Raw genomic sequence first — 24,307 nt, 5'->3', positions numbered from 1 at the left:
GCCCTGACTTAAATCTGTGTATCATGAATTCTCATATTTTTCCTATATCTACTTGACTGATACAATAATAAATTGTTTTCGCAGTACGGAAATGAGTTTCTTGGAGGCCATACTCAGGATACCACTTACTCGAAAACAACCAATTCTGTACGGGTTCATGTTCCTTTTTGGTATTTCCAGTCTTTTCACACTTTCATCAAGAATAGGTCAGTTGGTTGATTCATAAGTTATGATTTGAAAATATAAGTTATGGATTTTTTGCCACACTGCACAGAAAGCAGCTGTTTTCCAGTCCCTACGTAGATCTAAAAGACATTGTTTGCAGATGACTCTCGTCTGACGTCAGAACAGGTTTCTTTCCGGCTAAGGCCGGAAAGAGTACCCTTTCCGGCCACTTTTTGAATTTTTTTTAAAATGTGTTTGGACAACTGTGTACCATATGGTGCATTGTGTTCAGGAGGGTGAGATTGGAAATTTCCACCCCACTTTGAGTACCCTATGACGTCAGGTTCTTGAGATATGAAACATCAAAGTTTCCCCCCCCCCTCATAAAACATTCTTATTCAATTTATTATTCTTATATATAGCTGATGCCAAAAAGTTAGGCGGCTTCGTGGGTCACATGGTGTAACCTACTCACAGCTGATGCAATGCATCTATTTATTGTTTATTTTGATTTAAAAATCATCACCTAAGCCAAGCTAGATGACAACTCTACTTGACAACATCAACTGTTGGAATGCACAAGAGACCCACGAAACTTTTTGGCGTCAGCTATATGTGTAGTGTAGCAAAAAATATTGTATGCGACTCTCAGAAAGGTGTTTATGGTATTCGGATAACATATTCCCGGGCAAGCCTCGCCCGGGAAACTATCCTCATACCGTAAACACTAACTTTCTGTGCTTGTAGCGTAATATACTATTGTCTCATACCCAGCAGTTTATTGTAGAGGAGTGGGTGGTATAATGCTCCTTCCACTACCACTTTGTAATGGAATTCAACCTTTTTTTAAAAAAATGCAAATTTCCGTAATAATATTGTTACCTGAATAAACAGCTTGTTGCATCAGCTAGCTTATACAGGGTGCGGCAGCAAAAAATCCTTTTTTTTTAAAGTAAATGGAACTCTTTGTATGGATCAGAAAGTTTGTATTTATTTATTTCAATGTAGATAAATATACAGGGTGATTCTTAATTATGGTAAAATAATTTAATATGTGATAGTAGAGGTAAAAATAAAAAAAAGTTCTTATAAACATATATCCATAAACGCTTCATTAGCGAGCTATACAGAGTGAAAGATTTCGCCCGGAGTTCAGTTCCTCTGGTGAAATACACCGATGCTGAATTGTTTGGGGAATAGTTTTTGAAAAACTTATGCTGGATTCATATGGAAAAATTGAATAAAACTAGTCTGGAAGCTGTAGTGTGAGTAGTTTTTGAGAAAAAAGTTGAAATATGCAAAAACTCAGTTGGTTCAATGATACAATGATTTTATTTGAGGCAGAGTACATCAGTACATAATCCAGGTCATATACAAAATTCATTCTAAATAAAATTCAATATACAGAATATGTGTCACAGTAGTGGAACAAAATCTCCAAACATTAAGGCTCAACTCAGGTCGAGAAGAGACTCGACTCTAGTCGAAAGCATGTGTTTTCAAATGGTGACAGTCGCGGAGACTAGAATCGACTGGTCTGAGTGTCACCATTTGGAAACATATGCTCTCGACTAGAGTCAAGTCTCTTCTGAAGCAAGTCAGTTGGCCACACTGAGACCTGTATCACTCTCATTTCTAAACATAGTAGTTCATATTTTCATCAACAGCTGACTGAATGGCGTTCACTTTAAAAAGAAAGTTTCGCTGCCGCACTCTGTATGTTATAGCAACTTTGCTGTCCATATTTTATTGCACTGGTATTAGTAACTCATTTACATGGACTATCCTCGCTGCTCGATTTTATAGTGACAGTAGCAAAGAATAATAATGTTCAATGTTTCACTAAATTTTCTACAAGTGTTACAGACATGCGTCAGGAATCGGACCTGGTTCGTCAACTGGTTGAATCACAAACAGAGTATAATAAACTGGATGACAACTACAGAAAAAAAGTAGAAGAAGTGCAAGTCCTACGTCAGCAATTGGAGACTTTGAAGAACGATTCCCCAACTAAAGTTATGAGCGAAACTCAAACTAATTCGAAGACAGTTTCACACAATGTGATAAACTTGAAGCCGTTTCAAGAGAACCCCATTGATTCCTCTGATATGATGCGTCTGCCCAGTGGCTATGACTTCTTACCTCATCTACTACTCAGTCCATCCAGTATCAACCCTTCTTTTATTCTGTCTAAAGGGCGGACAGGAGGTAAGAAAACCATTATTTTTTCTCCCTATAAACTTCTCTCTCTCCATTTTAATAGCTAAATTTATCACAAAAAACAACTTTTAATCACTACAAATATTAGAAACAAAAATATTTTCCTATAAGGTAATAGAAGCTATAGTGAGGTCCACGTTATAATGGCAGTGTTTGATTAGAATAGAATAGAATGACTTGTTTATTTTTGTTGACGTCGCGAAGTTTGGACAATAATGTCCACTCTACCACTCAATCACGAATGGTACCCTATTGCTATCCTTGTCTATCATTCAACAAAGCGGATAACGCTATCTCTCTCTCGCTTTGCTCTGTTGCCAGATCGTCTCTTAACAATGTAGAATTAATAGAATCAAGAATTTCATTGGCCATAAAACAACATTACACAAATGTAAGCAATAGGCTTCGTCAATAATAAGTAGAATATCACAAGTTGGACTATAAAAACGAACAAATTTACACATATACATTGAAATATTCCAGGTACTCATTAACAGAATAGAAAGCTTCAGACTTGAGCCATTTATCAACAGCAATACAAAACGTTTTCAATGGTAACTGCTTAACATTATCTGGTAGTAAATTAAACATGCGAATTTGTAGGTACCTATTGACGTTTTAGAGTTTTACAATCAATTAACAAAATATTTAATCTTAATTATGAAAATTTAATAAGAAATTATTGAAAAATATAATTTCTTGCTTGATAAAATATAATTTTAAACGAGATATGAACAGCTATATTACATCAATAAACCATCTATAGAGAGCATTCACAAGACAGAGGATCGGCAACGTTCTTCTCCTATATCTTTCTCCACTGCCATTATAACGTGGACCTCACTACAGAAGTTATAGAAGTAGCCTATTTTTTATTAAAAGTCTACGTTTTTCGAAATTTGTTAGCCGCCAATTGACGGTTATTAGAATGGTTAATTTTTAGTTTTTATTCAATCTGTTGAATCATTTTCATGATTTAAAATCAACACTTTTTATTTTTTGGAAAACAATTTTAGGCTGTGTTTAGGTTTTTATAACTTACTCCTTTTCCTATCAAAATAATTCATACGAATAGATGTAGAGTCTTACCTCATACTAACTCAGTACCATATTATCTTTACTCAGTAGGCCTCCTGTAATAATTGAGCATTCAAGGATCTATCTCAATAGAATATCATACTATTTCAATTTTGATATAAAATATCACAATTTTTTTCAGTTTCTAACATATGTTTTTCAACTTTATGAATCCATTTAATGTATTTTTGACGTGACAACGTCTTATAAATTGGTTTGCCGGGAGACACTTCAAGAAACTGCGTTACGTTCCCACGTTATGCGCTCACAATGAGAGCGAGTGAGAGCGTTCGTTTCGGTTCACGGTCGTCTGGAAAGAGCACGAATAGGAGCAGTTGCGAGCAACGCAGCATTCCGAAGGCATTCACCTGGAGAGAGAGTGAAACGGAGCAGTCAACCTGCGCAGGCGCAAAAGCAATCTCCTGCGACTGCGCCACTAATTCAAAATGTCAAGTCAATGGTTGTCTCTCTCGCTCTTAGGTGGGCGCGGGCTAACCATGCCCGAGTGGAAGGGACGCGTGCCTCTCACTCACTCTCATTGTGAGTTATTATTTCATCCTTCTTCCTACTATACGAATGAATATTCACATTAAAATTATTTTACCACTCAAAGTCGTTGTCACGTAAAACTTTCGCCCGTATACCGACTTTACAGGCAACCATGCAATTTTTTATTTCAGTTTCAGTAGCATTTGGTATACCGACAGTCAAACGTGAAGATCAGATTTACGTCCTTGCCACGTTGCAGAATCTATTAGATGGCATGTCTCAAGTAGAAAAAGATAATACTATTATCATTGTGCTTATAGCTGAGGTCAGTAAATTATATCACTATAAACATATAGGTTATAGGATTCTATTGCCTTATTAGAATTTCATATTGACGAATAAAACACAGCAATAATAAAATTATACTATTGAGGTCGTATTTATGAAAAAATTTAGAGAACCAATATCAGGAACCAATCATAAATATTCTATTAAATGAAAAAGACTGAGAAATTGTCAAAAACCACAGATTCTTAGTCACAATTTCTTAGTATTTTTCATTTAATATGAATAATTACCACAATATCAACTTCTCAACTACACAAAAAGTGAAAAGAAATATTCTAGTAAAGTTCAATTTAATTTTAACGTTTAATTTTGAATGAACTCAAATGGGTTCAAATGCTATTTCAAAAGTGATTTCCAATTCATGAGACCAATATGTAGACCCAATTAATATTATTGATTGATTCCCAAAGCGTTCAAATCAGGGCAGGCAAAATTATCAAACCCTATTGTTATCAGTTTGTGTATGAACCCTATTGTTTTATCATCTCAGAACTCGGATTAAAAAGGTATCGGAAAAATTTGTTTTATAAAAATGAAAACATTTTTCCACCCTTTTACGACACCTACCATATATTTTCCAGAGAAATTATTAGTGTTTTATTTCGTGCATTTTTGAAGGTTCCACAATCCCCATTTCTGAATAACGTAGTATTATAATTATCATAATTGAAGAGGATGCACAAAAGTTGAACTTTTTCTTTATCAATCTATGGAATAGAATTATTTTAAACATAAATTATAACTGAATAATTCAACTTTTCAGACTAATGAGGACTATATTCTTCAAATAACAAATAGCATCCAACACGAGTAAGTTGATCGAATTAATAGATGGAGCAATATAGCCTAATCTTATTACGGTACGAAATAATTTTATGGAGTTTGGAATAGCTGATTTCTGGGGCAGTAATAAGCTGTGAAAGTTTCTCAAAAAAAGAATTAGTTGTTTCAGAAGAGCACATAGCACAAATGAATACAGTACCGTACTAGTGGTACCGTATTTACTGGTGATAAAAATAAAGGCTGCAAATAAAATAATAAATATAAGTCTTGTTTGAATCAGCACACATAGCGAGTAGGTAGCCTACAAATGAAAAGTACTGAACGTGTAAGGAATAGTTAGTAGGCCTATAAAATAATGTCTTGTCCACAAAAATAATAGAAGAGAATACGGTAGTTAAAATGTAGATCCTATAAGGAAAAAGTCAGTAGATGAAATTACTGAGATATTGCAATTATTCGAATGCTAATGAGTTGATAATAATTATTAAACGAAAATCCAAATTAAATGCTGTAAAGTCCTGTTTCCCGGGCTGACAAATAATTTTTGAATAGTATAGCGCTCATCGAAATTCCATCTAGCTGTTTACCCTGTTGTCAATATTTGCAGTACCAGAAGAAGTACCAATTCGGGGTGATTTACAGCATTTAATTGGAATCTTCGTTCAATAATAATTATGAAAAAAGTCCTAGCTCTTATTGCAGACATTATAAAATTCGAGAAGGTTTTGCCACTTTGGCAAATGACAGATAATGATTTGACTTGAGAGTTTTACCGTTTATAGGTTAGGTATTCATTTATTCAACTTCCAACAGTACAACACCAATCTCGTAAAGAAAATAACAATAGAAAAATACAAGCAAAAATATAACTCATGAAATATAAAAATAGTTAGTTTCGATGAAAATGGAATTCAAGGGGAATTAATTATTGCATAATCTTCTATAATATCTACTATATAATACTCTTCTATAATACACGTCATTATATTATAAATACATTTCTCTACTTGTTGCTATATTTTATCATGGAGGAAATATAGCATGATGTTAATACGAATAAAATACAGAATAATTCTATGAAATACATAAGAAAGCATATAGTACCATCATTTCTCTATGATTTTATACTATCACATTATTTCTCAATCATTTACAATGAATTGCAATAGAAACAGACAAATCTTGATAAGAAAGTAGATACGTACGGTAGTCTGCAAAAATGTGTGCTCTGTTTAATTTACTCAAATGATTTGGGCTTATATTTTTCCTAGAGTAATATTCATACTCGCACATTCGCAAATAAGCTGAGTTTTTTCAAATTTTCATTAATTTATTGTTATCATGATATTTTCATAAACTCAGCATAATTTTCATTGATATTTTGTTTTTTTTTTATGTAAAATTTGTTTAATTTGTTGCAGCTTCCAACCGCACTTGGATTCAGGGCTGATAGAGGTGATTGTTCCTGCAGCATCGTTCTATCCCGATCTGTCTAAAATCAAAACAAATTATTTGAATGAACCCACTGACCGGTTCTACTGGCGTACCAAGCAAAACCTGGACTTCGCCTACCTGATGATGTACTCGCATACAAAATCCAAGTACTATGTCCAACTGGAAGACGATATTCTTGCAATACCTAATTTTGCAACTATTATGGTGAAAGCTGCACATGAGGAAACAGCTACGAAAGAGTCCTGGGTGGTGATAGACTTCTGCAACTTGGGGTTTATCGGTGAGTATAGGCCTGAGGAAATATTAGTAAAAGTACTGGTAAACCGGGGTGACTTTGTCCCAATTTCGGGGTGTTGAGATTTTATACCGCTTGCATTCAATACTTGAGTTGTAATATTTTTTTCCTACAGTTACGTTGGAAAGTGGCCATTGCTGCACTGATTACAGAACGCAAAGAATCACTTTTCCGCTCTAGTGCGGGAAAAATTTTCCTGCACTCCAGATTTGCAACATGGCAACGCAAAATACTTAGTAGGTTATATGGAGCAACAGTGCAGCAAAATCAAAATGAAGTTGGTAACAGTGACTGGGCTGCTATAGTGAGCAGAGGTGCAACGAAGCACAACGCGCTAATTATTATTCATTATATATTATAACCAAGGACAACGAGGACTTTAGGATTTTAGGATTAAGGTTTTTATCTATAATAAAATTACACAGAAAAACATTTGATGCATTTCAGGCAATTTTACCCATAATTACCCACTTTTCATATTCAATGGTAACTGTAGGAAAAACTTAATGTGAAATATGTGCGCAAAGTTCTTCTGCTGCACTCAAGAAACCATTCCGCCCTCGCCTACGGCTCGGGCGTAAACGTTTCTTTCGGTGCAGCAAACTGTCACTTTGCGCACTAGTTGCACAAATAACTATTTCCAACAGATACCTTGAAAAGTGAGCATTTCTGCACTGATTGCAGGCCACAAAGAATCACTTTTCCGCAGTAGTGTGCAAAGTGAGTACTTTGCGAACTCCAGATTTGCAACATGACAATGCAAAATAGTTAGTAGGTTAATGGAGCACCAGTGCAGCAAAATCAAAATTAAGTTGGTACACTGACAGTGGTATAGTGAGGCCCACGTTATAATGGCAGTGGAGAGCAGCGTTGCCTTGCCATTATGTGCCTTCATTATAGTCATTTCAATGCTTACATAACATAAATCCCCTCCAAGTAGTCAGATAAATTTTCAATTGAATTACTATTCATTATAATTCAATTATTATTATTCATTTTTAAATAAATTAAGGTTTTTATTAATAATAAAATTACACAGAAAAACATTTGATGGATTTCAGGGAATTTTACCCATAATTACCCACTTTTCATATTCAATGATAACTGTAGGAAAAATTTAATGTGAAATACGTGCACAAAGTTCGTTTGCTGCACTCAAGAAACCATTCCGCCCTCGCCTCGTTTCTTTCGGTGCAGCAAACTGTAACTTTGCGCACTAGTTGCACAAATAACTATTATTGTGCTCTGCAATGTTTGAAGAGTATTTATCATTATAAAAGTTAGTATTTTTCTCCACTTCAACAAAGATATATTTTTGAAGTTAAGAGACAATGTCAACCAGGGTTGGGTTGACTTTGTCCCACTTTGAAAAAAGTTCATTTTCAAGAGCTAGACAAAGTAAAACCATATGTTAACCTTTAAAATGAATTACATTGAAAACAAATGAAATCCACTTCAAAAAATCACAAATTTTTCTTTAAAAAATATTTCAGCTTCTGCTGCCTAAAGATCTCTTTTAGCGTCAAGGAATATGTTGGCTCCAGCTGCAGAATCATTAAATGAATATCTAGATCGTATTAATCTTAAGCAAGGTGAATATTTTGTTTTATTGGGTAGAATACATTATATTTATCATATTTTGAATTGTATTTGCAACATATCCTGCATAATATCACAATTTTTATAGTGGAACAAAGTCACCCCAATTCAACCTAAAAGTGACCTCGTTGTATTCAACTAGTAAAATAGAACCCTAACCAGTTCAACTATGGATATTATAGATACCTATACCAATAAAACAATATAAAAATCGTAAAGCACCCTTTATTTATAAAAAAAACTTTAAAATAGTTCAACAACTACTAGTTTCGGTGATCACACCATCGTCAGGTTATAAAATAAAATAAAATTCAATAAATGTTCACTGATTGATACAAAATGAACATATGCTTAATTTATTTCTGGTCAAAGTTATTAAATTCGAATTTCAAATTTATATTTTTTTTAATTTTAAATTTTATTTATTCCATTTAATTTTATCAAAAATAGGATTATTTAAGTCAAATGGATTTTATTCATTAATTATTCCTATACATTTTGCAGATTTATAGATATAAAATTCTTCTTTTACATTCAATTCATTACTTTTATCACCAATACTTAATTTTTCATATTTGAATTATATTGATAGAATTATGATTATTTTCGATTGAATGCTCAGCAAACACTGATTTTTGAGTAGTATTTTTTAATAAATATAATCCAATTTCACTTTAATAATCCTATTTTTGTTAAAATTAAAAGTGAATAATAAAATTTTAAATTTAAAAAAATATAAATTTAAAATTCAAATTAATAACTTTCCAGAAATAAATTAATCATATGAAATTAGCATATGTGATGCGATCTGAGAAACATGCCTTAAGTCGGATTTTGAGATTTTCGTTTTTTTCCTTTTTTATAGAGCTAGAAATTTTGAATCTTTCAATGCCAGGTTCATGTCTCTATCTTAAAAAATGAAATTTTCATGATTTTTTGAAATTTATCTCTCAAATACGTAACTTGTGGGAAATTCGCTTGAAAGTTTTTGCACTAGAAAAATTCATAACCCTCACATGCTTAAAGATAAGTGTATCATATAGGTACTCAAAATGTTCAGTACATCATGTAGATATATTATGGTAACCAAAAAATTTTCAAAAGAAAATTCTGCTAGGTATGTGTAAAATAGTGAAAACCTTAAAAATGGAAAGCGCTTAATTTCAATGCTGACATGAGGAGGTTTTTTCAAATGAAAGTCAGAGTTGCAATCATGATTTTTTTCCAATGAATTCAGGATATTATTAAAACACAAAATCGAACTACACAATCTAAACTTGAATGTAATAATAAAAAAATAATAGTGATAATGAATTAGTTAGCATAGAACATTGTACATTTAAAAGATTAATTACTGATAGAGATAGATATTATTTTATCTCATCATCAAAACTAAAACCATTTCTACACTGACAATAAAACATAGAAAAGCCTAACATAATAATTACTGTTACTGTGACTATAATAACTACAGGGAATAAAGAATAAAAATGTATTATCATGAAAAAATAATAAAAATTACTAACCTAGCCTCAACTTGAATAGTAATTAATTTCAAATATATGACATTGAATTACTAATCTATTACCATCATTTCATCATACTCCCTAACAGAATTACTACTAAATAAAGTTACAGATAAAGGGAATATTTTTACAAGTCAGTCATCTTCTTTATAAACTACTAATCTATTTTCTTGGTCGGCCACGCTTTTTTTTTCTGAGGTGGTTCAGATGGACCAGATATAGGTTCATCTTCATCACCATACTCAGTCACTGTTTGTGTTGGTGATGGGCAAATTAGATCTGCAGATTCTGGGGTGCAATATTCCCTGATTTTTTCAAATAAATACTTCTTCTGGCCTCAGTCAACCCCTCTGGATATACCTGATTTGGGTGTTGATTCTCTGAGGGAAGCAGCCCAATTGAAACTTTTGTGCCTTCACTGTCAATATCATTCAAGCACTGAATCATCCCAAATCATCATTTTTAAACATGAAATGCGAGTATGAACTGATTTGAGGAATTTTCTTCCACCCAAGACTTGTGAAGTAGCTTTGCCAGTCAAAGAAAGGCACTATCACCTCCCCTTTTTCATTGCCGGTTTTCACAGCTTTATTTATCTTGGAGATAGGAGTACTATCTTCCACTATTTTCACAACATCATCCAAAGATGATGCTGCTGTGACTCTAAACTTTTTCTTAAATAGGCCAAATTCCCAATCACACGAGAATTTCGTGTGCCCTACTGGTAGAAAGAAATTTGAATTGTCTTATTAAGTTTCTTTTGTACCCTCCAATTTAGATAACATGAGAATGTTTTTTTTATTTTGTGCCACACAGTTGTCAGCATGCAAAAGCATGTCAGTTTCACCATTTCCAAAGTTTTCGAAATAATGATGGAGCATGCTGACAACAGCATTTGCTCCTTTAGAAACTACAACTGCCTCAGGAATGAGGTAGTTTTGTTGCTGCGCTTTAGTCTCACACATTATACCAATATTCCTATTTTGTATGGTGCCAAGAAATATATGGGTCCAGGTTGAAGGGGATTTGAGGGAATGAAAATCTGTTGGGCCATATCAAATGAATAATGGCAGGATCCCTCAAAAGAACATGGACCTTGAAGGGGTTGGGTGAAATCATGCTCCTGTTTTTTTGTTTTTTCTATAGAATCACGGTAGAATTTTCTTTCCTCCATGACCTTATTCAAGTGATTGGACATATCTTGAACTATTTTCATTTTTGCAATTTCTGAGACAAATCCTAATTGTTTCAAAGTTGTATAGTTGCTCTGACATTTTCTACACAAATCGGATTTGGGGCTCTGAATTATAATATCAGGGCAAAACTGAATCCACAGCCTTCTAAATGACTGGAGTGACACTTCTTTTTCATGTTTCAAATTGCAAATTTCCTTATACAAAGAGTAAATAGCTACTTTTGTATCGCTTGTTGGGAGCAGCTTTACTGTATAATTGTATGATTGGCCTGTCGGCCAGGAATAGAGGGCATTTTGCTCTGCATATTTTTTATGAATTGGACCACATCTTTTACTATGTCAAATGTTAGAGAGTGTTTGGGATGGTTTCCTGTATTTCCATGCATTTTTCAACAACACCACACTCATTGAAAACCTTCTCAATCTTTTCAATCGTTCTCTAGAGAACGAATGACAAAATAAGAATGTTTTTTCACAAACTTCTAATCCATTCATCATAAACCTGGTTCTTAATCTCTTACGAGCGTTTTGAAGCTTTCTTCAACCCTACAGTCTTTTCTGTCGTACAGCACAGTACACGTAATCTGCCCAATACAATTAAATCTAACTTGTTAACATGCCCTTCAATAATCTAAATTACGATTTTCATTTCGAATGTCCTTATAGTCCTCAACTGAAAAAAAATCACTGCATTGTTTTCCCTGTGTCTGTTTACAACCACAACCTTTAGTTTTAAAGTCACCAATAACTGTCTCTTCCTTATCAAGAGTCTATTCTGTAGATGGATTGATTTCATTATTGGAATTGGATTCTTCTGTCAAATTTCCAGCTGCATCTTCCTCATCAATTGTAATGTTGCCATGAAGAGATGATACAATTTCTGTCAGGGAGACATCAATCACCATACCATCCACGATTTCATCCTGAAATCAGGATCAACTTATTAGAGTTTTGAAGACATTAGGTAGGTACTTGAGCTGTAGGGTGATTTTGTGAACTGTGCTGTACGCAGACTGTTTTAAAAATAAAAGTTACATGGAAAGAATACATTATGCTATGACTGAGATTGAATGGATGAATGAATACCATAGGCTACGATAGTAATAATTGACAATTATTTGTATGTTTACTTACAGTGATTGGAATGTCAAGTGATTCAATCAACAGCTCCTTTGAATTATTTTCACTTTTTTCTTCATCAGAATCAGACGAAACGTCTGATCTGAATCACATTGTCGATCAAAATAATCAGTAAACACTCCATGAAGTTCTTCACTTAAATCCGAACCTAATGTGCAGGTATTTAAATAATCTAGAATTGCATTTTCACGTGTATCGCCTTCCATTTCTAACATCAAACTAACCTATTCAAACTTATTTACTCAGAGCAAGCATAAACAAAAACACCTTATAGCCCATCAATGAAGTCCAAAAAAGCAGTTTCGGTCCGAAAATTAAATAAAAGCTGAATTTCCCACCATCCATAGAACCCTCTCAGAGGGTCATTCTCCCAAGTCCCAAGAAATCCCTTGGAGCTTTCGCCCCATCCCCCTAAAACATGAAAAATGCAGGTAACACGGAAATCATTATCTCTGTAACCATTGATTAGAAACAGTTCTATTAGTTCATTCGATTTGATACATTATGGACTACAATATTGATTATATTCATTTTTCCAATAAAATTAAAGTTTTTTCTTGATAAAATAATATATATATAAAAATTTAGGGGGTTTGCGATTTGATTTTTTTGTTTTCTTCGATCAACTTCAAAGCAAGTAGTTTTAAAGAAAAATGAGCCGAATAATTAATGTAGCCACTATCATTGCAAATCCATTGATGTATATTGTTATGTATTTGCGATTCGATTTGACGCTGTGGAAGGGGAAACAGTCGACGCGGAACGGCGCGGCTGACTGTCTTAGCAATAGCAAACAGCAAACTGGAAATCAATTATCTCTATAACCATTAATCGGAAAAAAATATTTCATATGTCATTCGATTCGTTACATTAAGGACTAAAATATTAGTCGTATTCATTTCCTCAATAAATCAAACAGTTTTCTTGATAAAATAATATATATGTAAAAATTTAGGAGGTTTGCGATTTGATTTTTTTGTTTTCTTCGATTAACATCGAAACAAGTAGTTTTAAAGGGAAATTAGACAAATAATTAATGTAGCCACATTCATTGCGAATCCATTGATGTATATTGTTATTTATTTGCGATTCGATTTGACCCTGTGGAAGGGGAAACAGTCGACGCGGTACGGCGTGGCTGACTCTCTTCATCATAGTAAACATTTTAATTCTCTAAATTCTCAAAAATCATTTTGTTGTTAAACAAAATCTTTTTTTGTTAAACAAACAATCGTTTTGTTTGTAAATCATGCATTCTATGACAAAGATATTGTTTGCAACCGATAAAAATTAATATCCATACTATTACATAATATAATACATATTCAAAATATGTGTTTATGATCATAATTCTAAGCTAAAATTTATCATTAGTTATGAATGTCAAAAACTGAGATAAATCATAGATTACAATAGTGTTAACAGTGGCAATTTCCTGAAAAATCATAGCGTGCAGTGTTTGCTGTTTTCTACAGTTAATATTCTCCAGCCAGGTTGATATATACCTTCAGTTAGCCAAATATATATGACGGCTGAGGCATAAAAAATTATACATTGGGCTTGTTGAGTTGAAACTTTTATGATTCTCTCTGTAAAGTAGCTTATCTTCCGTTCTTACTAGTTGAATCTACATTATTTAGACAGTCCAATATGAAAATTCAGTAGATTCTAAAGATGAAAGCCATGCAAACATACAAATTAAGGAAGAGTAAGCATGCATAAAAGGTAGGAAAATCATGAAAGTGTTTCACATTTAACCACAAAGTACCCTACCGTATAAGATTAATTGAAAGTTGATTCATCATCTTCTATTATTTTTGTTAACATATCGATTTTTCACCTTCACTCGAATCTTGTCATTCATTACACAAGGTTGGCAGAAGCTTTTCTTTATGTCGATTAATGTTGATTGAAATTTCTTTTGATTAGGGCACCAAAAGAATAATTAATTTTCTATTCGAAGCATTCAAATTAATTCTATTGAACATGATTTGTTATGACTTAGCATTCACAGATTTAGTTGGGTGAAGCTATTTGAAAAATGTACCTGATTATCAATTTCATGGTTTTTATACCATTCTAGTTCATTGTGATCATTGAAGAGTTGAAATGATAAGCTAGTTCAAGCGAATTCTAGTACACAAGTATATTGTGCTTATAATGGGCTCTTCTTTATTTTCTATCGATTTTTGCTCCAATAGAGAAAATTCAAAATGTTGATTTAACATTATTTTATAAGCTTTAAAATAATATAAATTAACGATAGTATAAATTTGATAAGTCCAGTATTAAATTAATCGATGTTGATTTTCATTGTATCGCTTTGTATCAATGTTACTTGCACTGTTTGCAATTCATCACTCTTCTCTCAAGAATTAGTTTTTTATGAATTTCATGATCTGAAAATTGAAATTCAAATGCTATTTGGATGAAGTTCACATCCACTGGTTTCTTTCAATAATTGTTACGTTGAAGAGTGAGGCAATTCAATCCATTTGGAAGTAAAAGGAATCACAGTGCGATTTGAACAGTGGATAGTAACTTTGAAATTCAGTTGCTCAATTCATTTCGGCTTGATACTATCATTTGTAATTATAGTTGATCAGAAATATGCATTGTATATAATGTTTATATTTCAGTTTGACTAATCTTCTATCACAGTCTCGCTTTCATTCATAAACATGATAATCCTAAATACGTTGATTATTACCTTAAAGATGTAGCTTATCTTACTTCGAACAATTTACAATACAAACAATTTTCATTAAATTACTATTATGATGATCATTGGAATTTCTGCCTGTGATTGAGAGAAAGTCATTTTATGAGCCTTGAAATTCATACCTAGAAAAAATTGCATTATTACTAGAGATTTTGTTATTTCTACTATTTATTATAGGTACTGTAAATTTGTACTGATTTTTGTGATTATAAAGATCAACTAGGCCTACTCTATTCTGAATCAGGATAAGGATAAATAGGGAAATTGTGAGATGGGAATAACATCCATAGTTACATAGCATCGATTTGAAAGCTCTGATAATAATGATTTGAACGGAACTGCGATTCTGGCTTGGTATTGCCTCTTCATGTTCAGTGAGAATAGAAAGCTTCAGAGTAATTCGTACTCACTATATGGGATAATATTGGTAACATTTGTTAATATTTCAACCGAATGTGCAACAAATTAATCTACTCTCAGCTTGAAAATTTTCAACTTATCAGGAGTACAGTGTTATCATATAGTATGTCAGGTAGGATGACCCTTTTATTTTTTTTCACGTGATCTGATGATATTCATTCCATTATCAAGTGTTTAAATCATAAAGCATGATGAAACAAGATAAAACACAAGAAAAGCTATGAAGAGAAATTTTGAATCTTCATTTTTCACAAAATAAGGATAAGATGAAGGAGTGTGACACATATCATGAAACTTCGTTGAAAAACATCAATATCTGAAACTAGAGTTATTAAATTGTGTTACCTCTGACTCGTATGGAGAAGGCACACTTCAAATTTAATGTAATAAACTCTAGGAGCAAACAACGAAATCCTGATTTTTATCATGAGCATGGTTAAATCAAGAAAATTGTAATATTTTTTTACAGTATTGAAAAGTGAAAATCTATATACAGCGCATGTCAAAACAATAGAAAAAATTAATTGTTTCGAGGCCATAGTGTAAATGAGACAATGTAGACAGCAGTATTATTCTGTTTACTATGGTGAAGGGAGTCAGCCGCGTCGGCTGTTTCCCCTTCCACAGCGTCAACTTGAATCACAAATACTTAACAATATACATCAATGGATTCACAATGAATGTGGATACAATAATTATTTGTCAAATTGTTCTTTAAAATTACTTGCTTCGAAGTTAATCGGAGAATACAAAAAAATCAAATCGAAAAACCCCTATATTTTTACATTATATTATTTTATCAAGGAAACTGTTCGATTTATTGAGAAAATATATCAGACTAATATTGTAGTCCTTAATTTAACGAATCGAATGACATATGATAGATTTTTTCCCGATGATGGTTACTGAGATAATTGATTTCCAGTTTGCTGTTTACTATAGCTAAGAGAGTCAGCCGCGCCGTTCCGCGTCGACTGTTTCCCCTTCCACGGCGTCAAATCGAATCGCAAATACATTACAATATACACCAATGGATTAGCAATGAGAGTGGCTACATTGATTATTCGGCTCATTTTTCTTTAAAACTACTTGCTTTGAAGTTGATCGGAGAAAACAAAAAAATCAAATCGCAAACCCCCTAAATTTTTACATATATATTATTTTATCAAGAAAACTGTCAATTTTATTGGAAAAATGAATATAACTATTATTGTAGTCCATAATGTAACGAATCGAATGGCATATAATAGAACTGTTTCCGATCAATGGTTACAGAGATAATTGATTTCCCGTGTTTACCTGCATTTTTCATGTTTTAGGGGGCTGGGGCGGAAAGCTCCAAGGGGATTTCTTGGGACTTTTGGGAGAATGACCCTCTGGGAGGGTTCTATCGATGGTAAAAGATTCAGCTTTTATTAATTTTCGGATCGAAAAAACCTTTATTGACTGGGGTATTAAGTCGCTATGGGGATTTAACATTGCCGACATAAGGCATGATTTCCCCAGAGTGTCATATGTTTTTAAAATTGTTTTCTAGTATTAAAAGAAATTGTTGGTAACACTGAAACCGACACTAGCACGTAGTTTATAACTGATCCAACAGATGGCATGATAATCTCAAAAACGAGATTTCTGACCTATGATGACATTATGAGCTCTGTAGAGAAATTCACTCTGCCGACTTAAGGCATGGTTTCTCAGATCGCATCACATATTATGTTCATTTTGTATCAATCAGTGAACATTTATTGAATTTTATTTCATTTCATAACCTGACGATAAGGTGTGATCACCGAAACTAGTTGTTTAACTATTTTAAAGTTTTTTTAAATAAAGGGTGCTTTAAGATTTTTATATTGTTTTATCAATTTAGAAAGTAGCCCATGTAGATGAAGTGTTTTTATAACTATACCAATTGATAGATAATAAAAAGGCCAAAATAATACTCACCGATATCATAAATCTTTTAAGTTTTCTAATACGAAAGTTTTCCGACAAGGAAATTACAAGATAAAGCAAGCAGTTCAGTTTTATGTCGATAATTCAACTAATATATCGAGATTCGACAAGATATCGATTGTAGAACCTCGATAATGATCAGGGCTACGGCTATCAATGTTGAACATCGATTTCGGATAACAGAGATCGGCTAGATAAACTGCTGATTTGAATATTTTTCCGCAAAGTCACCCCGGTCGACGGTATTGTAAAAGTTTGAGTAAATTTAACCTTCTGGTGAAACTGGATTTCTTTACAGGAAAATTATTCAAGTCGGTTGACTTACCACAATTTGCTCAATTCTTATTGATGTTCCACACTGCGAAGCCAGTTGATTGGTTACTGCATTATTTCATATCCACCCTGGTTTGCCACTTGGAAAAAGACCATGCAAGTATTGTTTGTAGTGAATGTCATATGTTATGAATTACATAAGTTAGCAGAAGAAATATTTGGATCTCGTTGTCACAGTGAGTGATTAATTCATTTATTGTAAAATATTCGACTGCTAGTCGTTTTTTTCTAATAGCAAAAAGTGGAAAATTTTGGTTTGATACTCCTTTTACCTACTTTTTTCCAAATAAAACAAATTGAAATTATTACATTCTATTATCCTATTCTATTTAGGTCTATATTTAAGTTTTATTGCAGCTATTCATCTCTCCATTGGTCCAATCGTGAAATCATAATAAATAGAAACGTTTGTACCGTATTAATTGATCCCCTCATCATTATAAGCTTAACATACTTGTAGAAAGTTTCCTTTGTAATTAAATATGATATTTGGGTATTTAATTCATGTAAAAAAGCCAGGTTACTCAAAGTCGACATGTACCTCAAATCTTTGCATTATTATGATATTTAGATTTTTTTCTTAATTCACAATATTTTATAATACTGTATACATAGCATACATCATAGCACAGAATACAACAGCATAGCACAGAATTATAGGAGTTTTCTCTGATAAGAAACTGAGTTTCTGTTTGGCTTGAAAATGTGCAATACCAGCACGAAACGGACGTCGCCACATCAAAGAATATGAGTGTTTTTTCACTTTAAAGTTATAACGATTGTAATAAAACTACAAATATGAGAAATGAATGAAATTCTTTGGGTACCGTCTTTCTCTCTATATATACTATTTTGTTCTACTTCTTAATTACCATGTATGGATGAGCAGTAGGCCTATATAATTCATTTATTATTTCACTTATATTGACTGATTGAATTTGTATTTTTTCAAATTCCAGATATCTTGTAATAAAGCTAAAAGTCAGGTATGGATTCACAAACCACCTTTATTCCAACATGTAGGTACTCAATCTTCATTGAAAGGAAAAGTACAGAACTTGAAGGTAGATAATTTTCAATGTTCTTAATACAGTAGTAATGTTAATAAAATAATATTGAAACTTGAAATACCCTTTATTATTTAAAATATTACAGCATATTAAATTATTGTTGTAATATTTTAAATAATGAAGGGTACTTCAAGTTTCAATATTGTTTTATTAATTTATAAAAGTAGCCCATTAAAGTGAAGTGTTTTTAGTAGTAATGTTGTTTGATAAGTTAAAAATTCACTTTTCCAACTGTAATTTGAAAGGCTTCAACAGACTATGAATCACAAGTTTAATGACCAGAAAACCAATATTAGACCTACATCTCATACGTTACCCAATAATTTTGTGATCAACTATGAACTTTCTTACAATGATTTATAATAAATATAATAAATAATTTATAGTAACAATGATGAGTATTGTAAGAAATAATATTTCTCAATAATATTGTAATATTTGTAATAATATTATATCAAATCATGAAATAAATAAATATTCAACTAAACTGTTATCCATTTACCCATAACTAAACGTAATAATTTACAGATTTTATTTTTACAAACATCTACTACCATAGAATAATGAGAGAATAATATATATATTATTTTCAAAAATGAGAAAATTATAAAAAACCTATACCTTATGGATGCAAAATTGTAAACCGTTATTTATATTGTTACAATAATCATGAGGACTATTAATTTATCATATTGTCACTTGGCTTCTCTTATTAGTAAACTTGGCCAGAAGTAGCAGAAAATTTACATCTTCTAAACTAGTACATTAGACAATAAGGAATAATTTATAGCAAAATGTCTGCTATGGCTATGTATATGAAATACCTATTTATAATATTATTATCTAACGAAATTCCAATTAAATGCTGTAAATCACCCCAAAGACTTCTGCTACTGCAAATATTGACAACAGGGTAAACAGCTAGATGGAAATTCGATGAGCGCTACTATACAAAAATTATTTGTCAGCCCGGGAATATCGGAATCTCATCGAATTTCCATCTAGTTGTTTACCCTGTTGTCAATATTTGCAGCAGCCGGAGTCTTCGAGGTGATTTACAGCATCTAATTGGAATTTCGTTTAATAATAATTATTCATTAATTAGCATTTGAACAAATGCAACTTCCAATTATTTCCATCTGTACTTATTTATGTCTCTAATATATACAGGTGTGTATATTTTGTTCTGTCTTGTCACGATCTATACTCTTTTTCTCTTTCATTAAGAAAAAATAATACAGCCTATGAAGATAGTGTCTGACAGAGGATCACACCTAAGGAATTTTAAGGAAATAAATTTTATCAAATTTTTACTACAGGAATTTTATACTATTTAAACATGATGTATCGTGATTACCAGTACATGATAATATTGATTGTTCTTACCTTAGATATGGTTTTTAAAAGATTTCTCATAGAATGTAGCCATTGTAGACTATTTTTGCGCTAAAAATATTCTAATGAAAACTTTCAATACATCACGTTTTTAGGACAGTGAATTTGGAAAGGTCGCCCTCTACTTTCCTCATCAAAATCCGGATGCATCAGTCTACTCGGAGGCCATTGGCTATAAACGTCACACTCTGCAGCAAGTCTACACAGGCAAAAATTTCTTCTGGAGTCTGCAATCTCAATATATGGATCACATGTGGTTCGTTTTCAAAGAGCCACTGATTATAAAAAGGTGATGACAGAATGGAATAGCAAGTAGGCATAGTCATTACGGTATGTTAGAAGTGCATTACGGTACCGTAAAAAGGTTACTGGTTAATTTTTATTTCATTTCAATAATATTGTAGTGGCCCTATGAAGGAAAGTGAATATCCAATTATGTCACATACAAGGATTTAGGCTAAGATGGCTCACACCATTAGCTATAAAATAATATTCTATTGGTATATTGGTATTGAGAAATTACATTTTCTGATTCATTCGTACTTTTTACTTTCCTTGCCCTATTACCATAGGTAAGGAAAGTATTGCTTTCCGAAAAAATTAAGGTACCCTAATTTCTAATTTCTATACGTTTCAAGGTCCCCTGAGTCCATAAAAGTGGTTTTTGGGTATTGGTGTGTGTGTGTGTGTGTGTGGTGTGTGTGTGTGTGTGTGTGGTGTGTGTGTGTGTGTGTGTGTGGTGTGTGTGTGTGTGTGTGTGTGTGTGTGGTGTGTGTGTGTGGTGTGGTGTGTGTGTGTGTGTGTGTTGTGTGGTGTGTGTTGTGTGTGTGTGTGTGTGTGTGGTGTGTGTGTGTGTGTGTGTGTGTGTGTGTGTGTGTATGAGTGTATGTGCGTCTGTGTACACAATATCTCATCTCCCAATCAACGGAATGACTTGAAATTCGGAACTTAAGGTCCTCACAATATAAGGATCCGACACGAACAATTTCGATCAAATGCAATTCAAGATGGCGGCTAAAATGAAGAAAATGTGGTCAAACAAGTCCCATATCTGTAAAAATTTCAGGAGCTCCGCCCCATCTATGCAAAGTTTGATTTTAGATTCGCAATTATCAGGTTTCAGATACAATTTAAACAAAAAATTTTGAATGGAAAAGATTGAACATGTGAATCTCTACAATTAATGTTCAATAACATTTTTACATAAAATTGAAAATAAGCTCGAAATTTGAGAAAATTTGATTACGGTATCCAATTGCAAACTGTTGGCAACTGTTGATTCTATTAAATCATTCACTATGAAGAGATAGCAGACCTCGTATGTCTCCAGCGTTATTGTCCTGTCACCAGCTGGTTCAGATCTGTTTATATGTAGACTTGAGATGCGCGTGAACACTAGCGTCAAGTGATCAATTTTCATAACGGCAAGGAAAGTTGTGTGAGTGCGCCACACCAGATTTTTATAACCAGGTGTTCAGCCTTTATGGAAAGTTATTGATCGCGCTTCAATAGCCTAATATCGGGGACCGAGCTTCGCTCTGGAGTACAAAAGCACAAAAAAATTATTACGAAAGAACAAATTATAATAAAATTCATAGTTCATACAGAAATGTTCTATCTAATATCACAGTAAATTGAGATTAATTCCTAGAGGAATGCAAAATTTCCCTCACAAAGGACCGTTTTCACAAAAGCCGGGTAAATTTTAATCCTGATTAATTTCACGTGAGCCAAATCAGAGAAGACCATTTCAAAAAGATGGATCTACTGAAATTAATCAGGATTGAAAATAACCCGGCTTTTTTGCAACCGGCACTAAGTACCTGATTGAATGATTACAAAAGTTCAACAGCTGAGTCATAATTTTGACACAGTCCCACACACATGAACTCGCTCACTCCGCACTTCCATGATCAACAGACGACGAAATAATTATTATCAGCTGTTTTTTGTCCTACAGCGAGTTTTCCCAGGGATAAGACCTAGTGCAATCGAATTTTCATATTATATGAACCTACTATGTTCTGAATTTCGTGAGAATCGTTAGAGCCGTTTTAGAGATCCGGTGAAATACAAACATATAAACATAAATTACTCGTTAATAGTATAGGATTTAGAACCTCACACAAGCATATTCGTCCATGTGAGGAAAAATATTCACAAGCTTGATTTCGTGTAGTTTTGCTCCTTGTCAATGTATTTAGTTCATTACTGTGAACGAAAAACGAAAATTTGAATTGATTTGATTTATAGCCTCATGGCCACAGAAGAAGTTCTTCCAATTGTGCCCACGGCTATATTGAATGATTGATGCAAAAAGTACATCATCAAAATGATATAGAGAGAAAAAATACGATAATTGTGCTATTCCTCTCCCAAATTTAGATAAGGTTACACATAGTCCGAAATAGGTCAATTCTTGTAGTTGTTCACTTCACATAATTTTCAGTCCTTAATACGAGATTAACGAGGAGAAATTCTCTTAGATTGATGAGATATTCTTCAACCAGAATGTTGATGCTGTTTTAATAGTGTTAAGCTGCCCTTTATTATTAATTATTATTGTCACAACGTAGATTTTTAAATTTTAATGCTTATACAGTGAGGTCCACGTTATAATGGAATTGGAGGGAGATAGAGGAGAATAGCGTTGCCGATACTTTGCCTTGCCACTGCCTTCTATGGATGATAGTTGTTAACGGAGTATCTGATATATGAAAAAAGACTGAGAAATTGTCAAAAAACCACTGATTTATTGATAATTAGAAAGACCGGTTTCGGTTATTACAACATTGTCAATCTCTGATAAACTGAGATAAACTTGACAATGGTGTAATAACCGAAACCGGTCTTTCTAATTATCAATAAATCAGTGGTTTTTTGACAATTTCTTAGTCTTTTTTCATTCAATATGAATAATTACCACAATATCAACTTCTCAACTACACAAAAAGTACTACTGATACCATTATAACGTGGACCTCACTATAGTTCTATTAAACTACACCGTGATTCAAAAAGAATACCACAACTTTGAAAATTGATAACTCTGCAAAGAATAAACGGAGAGTAAAGCACCATCTGTCATCGATTTGAGGAAGCTCTGAAGTTTCTTTAGTTCCTTATTTAGTCACATTGGCACTCATCTGTCCGTGCCTATTTGAATGAAAACTATCCGAGGCAATGGATCGGCTGCTAAGCAGCTCGAGGCAGAGCACTTCATCACTGGCCTCCAAGAAACCCTGACCGCACCCCCTGAGATTTTTTTCTACCTGCTAACATTGAAGAGCTCAAAGAAGAAATAACAGCAGCTATACAAACTGTTACACCCGATATGCTACTGAGGGTGTGGAACGAGTTCGAGTATCGTATTGATATTATCACTCGAGTGTCTGGAGGAGGTTACATTGAACATTTGTGAACTTGTTTTCTAGTGGGAAGAAACTTATTTTAATACTCTTCATTTTGATTTACAACCCAAGTTTCTATTATGTTTCCTTGATAAAATACAGATTTTCAAAGTTGTGGTATTCTTTTTGAATCACTCTGTATTATGGTACAGGAACACATCCGTCGGTATTTAAAACTCTGACAAAGTACAACTGGTGATCGGTGTGGTGTGAATTATTTATTATAATCCATTATTTCGAACGATTCCATTTCGTTGCAAAAACTCTTCTGAACTGTAGGCTATGTTGGTCAGTTGTCAACGTTAGTAGACAGTCAACTAACTTTGTGTAGTTGTAGCTTTATTACAATATGTTTCCACCATCATCCATTCACAAGCAAAGATCACCATTCTTAGATAAAAATAGTGACAATTAAAGATGTTAATGGTAATTTTTCAGGTATTTATTTCGAAGTGGCAATGCAGAACATCCATCATACATATTTTGCAACACATCAGTAGAAGTACTTCCGAAGAACCCTTTGCCAGAATCAGAAAGATTACCACGAACAGATGATGGCTATATTGTTGTGGGTGAGTTGATAAAATTTGAGAACATGGAAGACGACAAAATTATAAATTGTTTGAAGAGTTAATGATTCTTCATTAGTTATGCGCTGATCTCTCTTATACTTGGACATTTTTGAGTTGTGTATTGTTTTAGTTGG

General features: G+C 33.0%; 1 protein-coding gene across 1 annotated transcript; it reads left to right on the top strand.

Moving 5' to 3' along the window:
* Positions 1-62: 62 nt before the first annotated feature.
* Positions 63-24,173, top strand: LOC120355868 (alpha-1,3-mannosyl-glycoprotein 4-beta-N-acetylglucosaminyltransferase B-like; the record flags this gene model as incomplete). Its single annotated transcript, XM_039444606.1, is given in 9 exon segments — positions 63-206; positions 2,032-2,373; positions 4,143-4,276; positions 5,063-5,109; positions 6,504-6,817; positions 17,692-17,822; positions 18,686-18,790; positions 20,287-20,480; positions 24,040-24,173. Coding segments are annotated over 9 exon segments (1,516 nt in total), but the record flags the coding sequence as incomplete, so codon positions are not given.
* Between the last annotated feature and the right edge of the window lie 134 nt (positions 24,174-24,307).

The sequence above is a fragment of the Nilaparvata lugens genome, unplaced genomic scaffold (genome assembly GCF_014356525.2).
Source record: "Nilaparvata lugens isolate BPH unplaced genomic scaffold, ASM1435652v1 scaffold5045, whole genome shotgun sequence".
Classification (NCBI taxonomy): domain Eukaryota; kingdom Metazoa; phylum Arthropoda; class Insecta; order Hemiptera; family Delphacidae; genus Nilaparvata; species Nilaparvata lugens.
The sequence above is the reverse complement of the archived record's forward strand: the minus strand, read 5'-3'. Positions and strand labels throughout refer to the sequence as shown.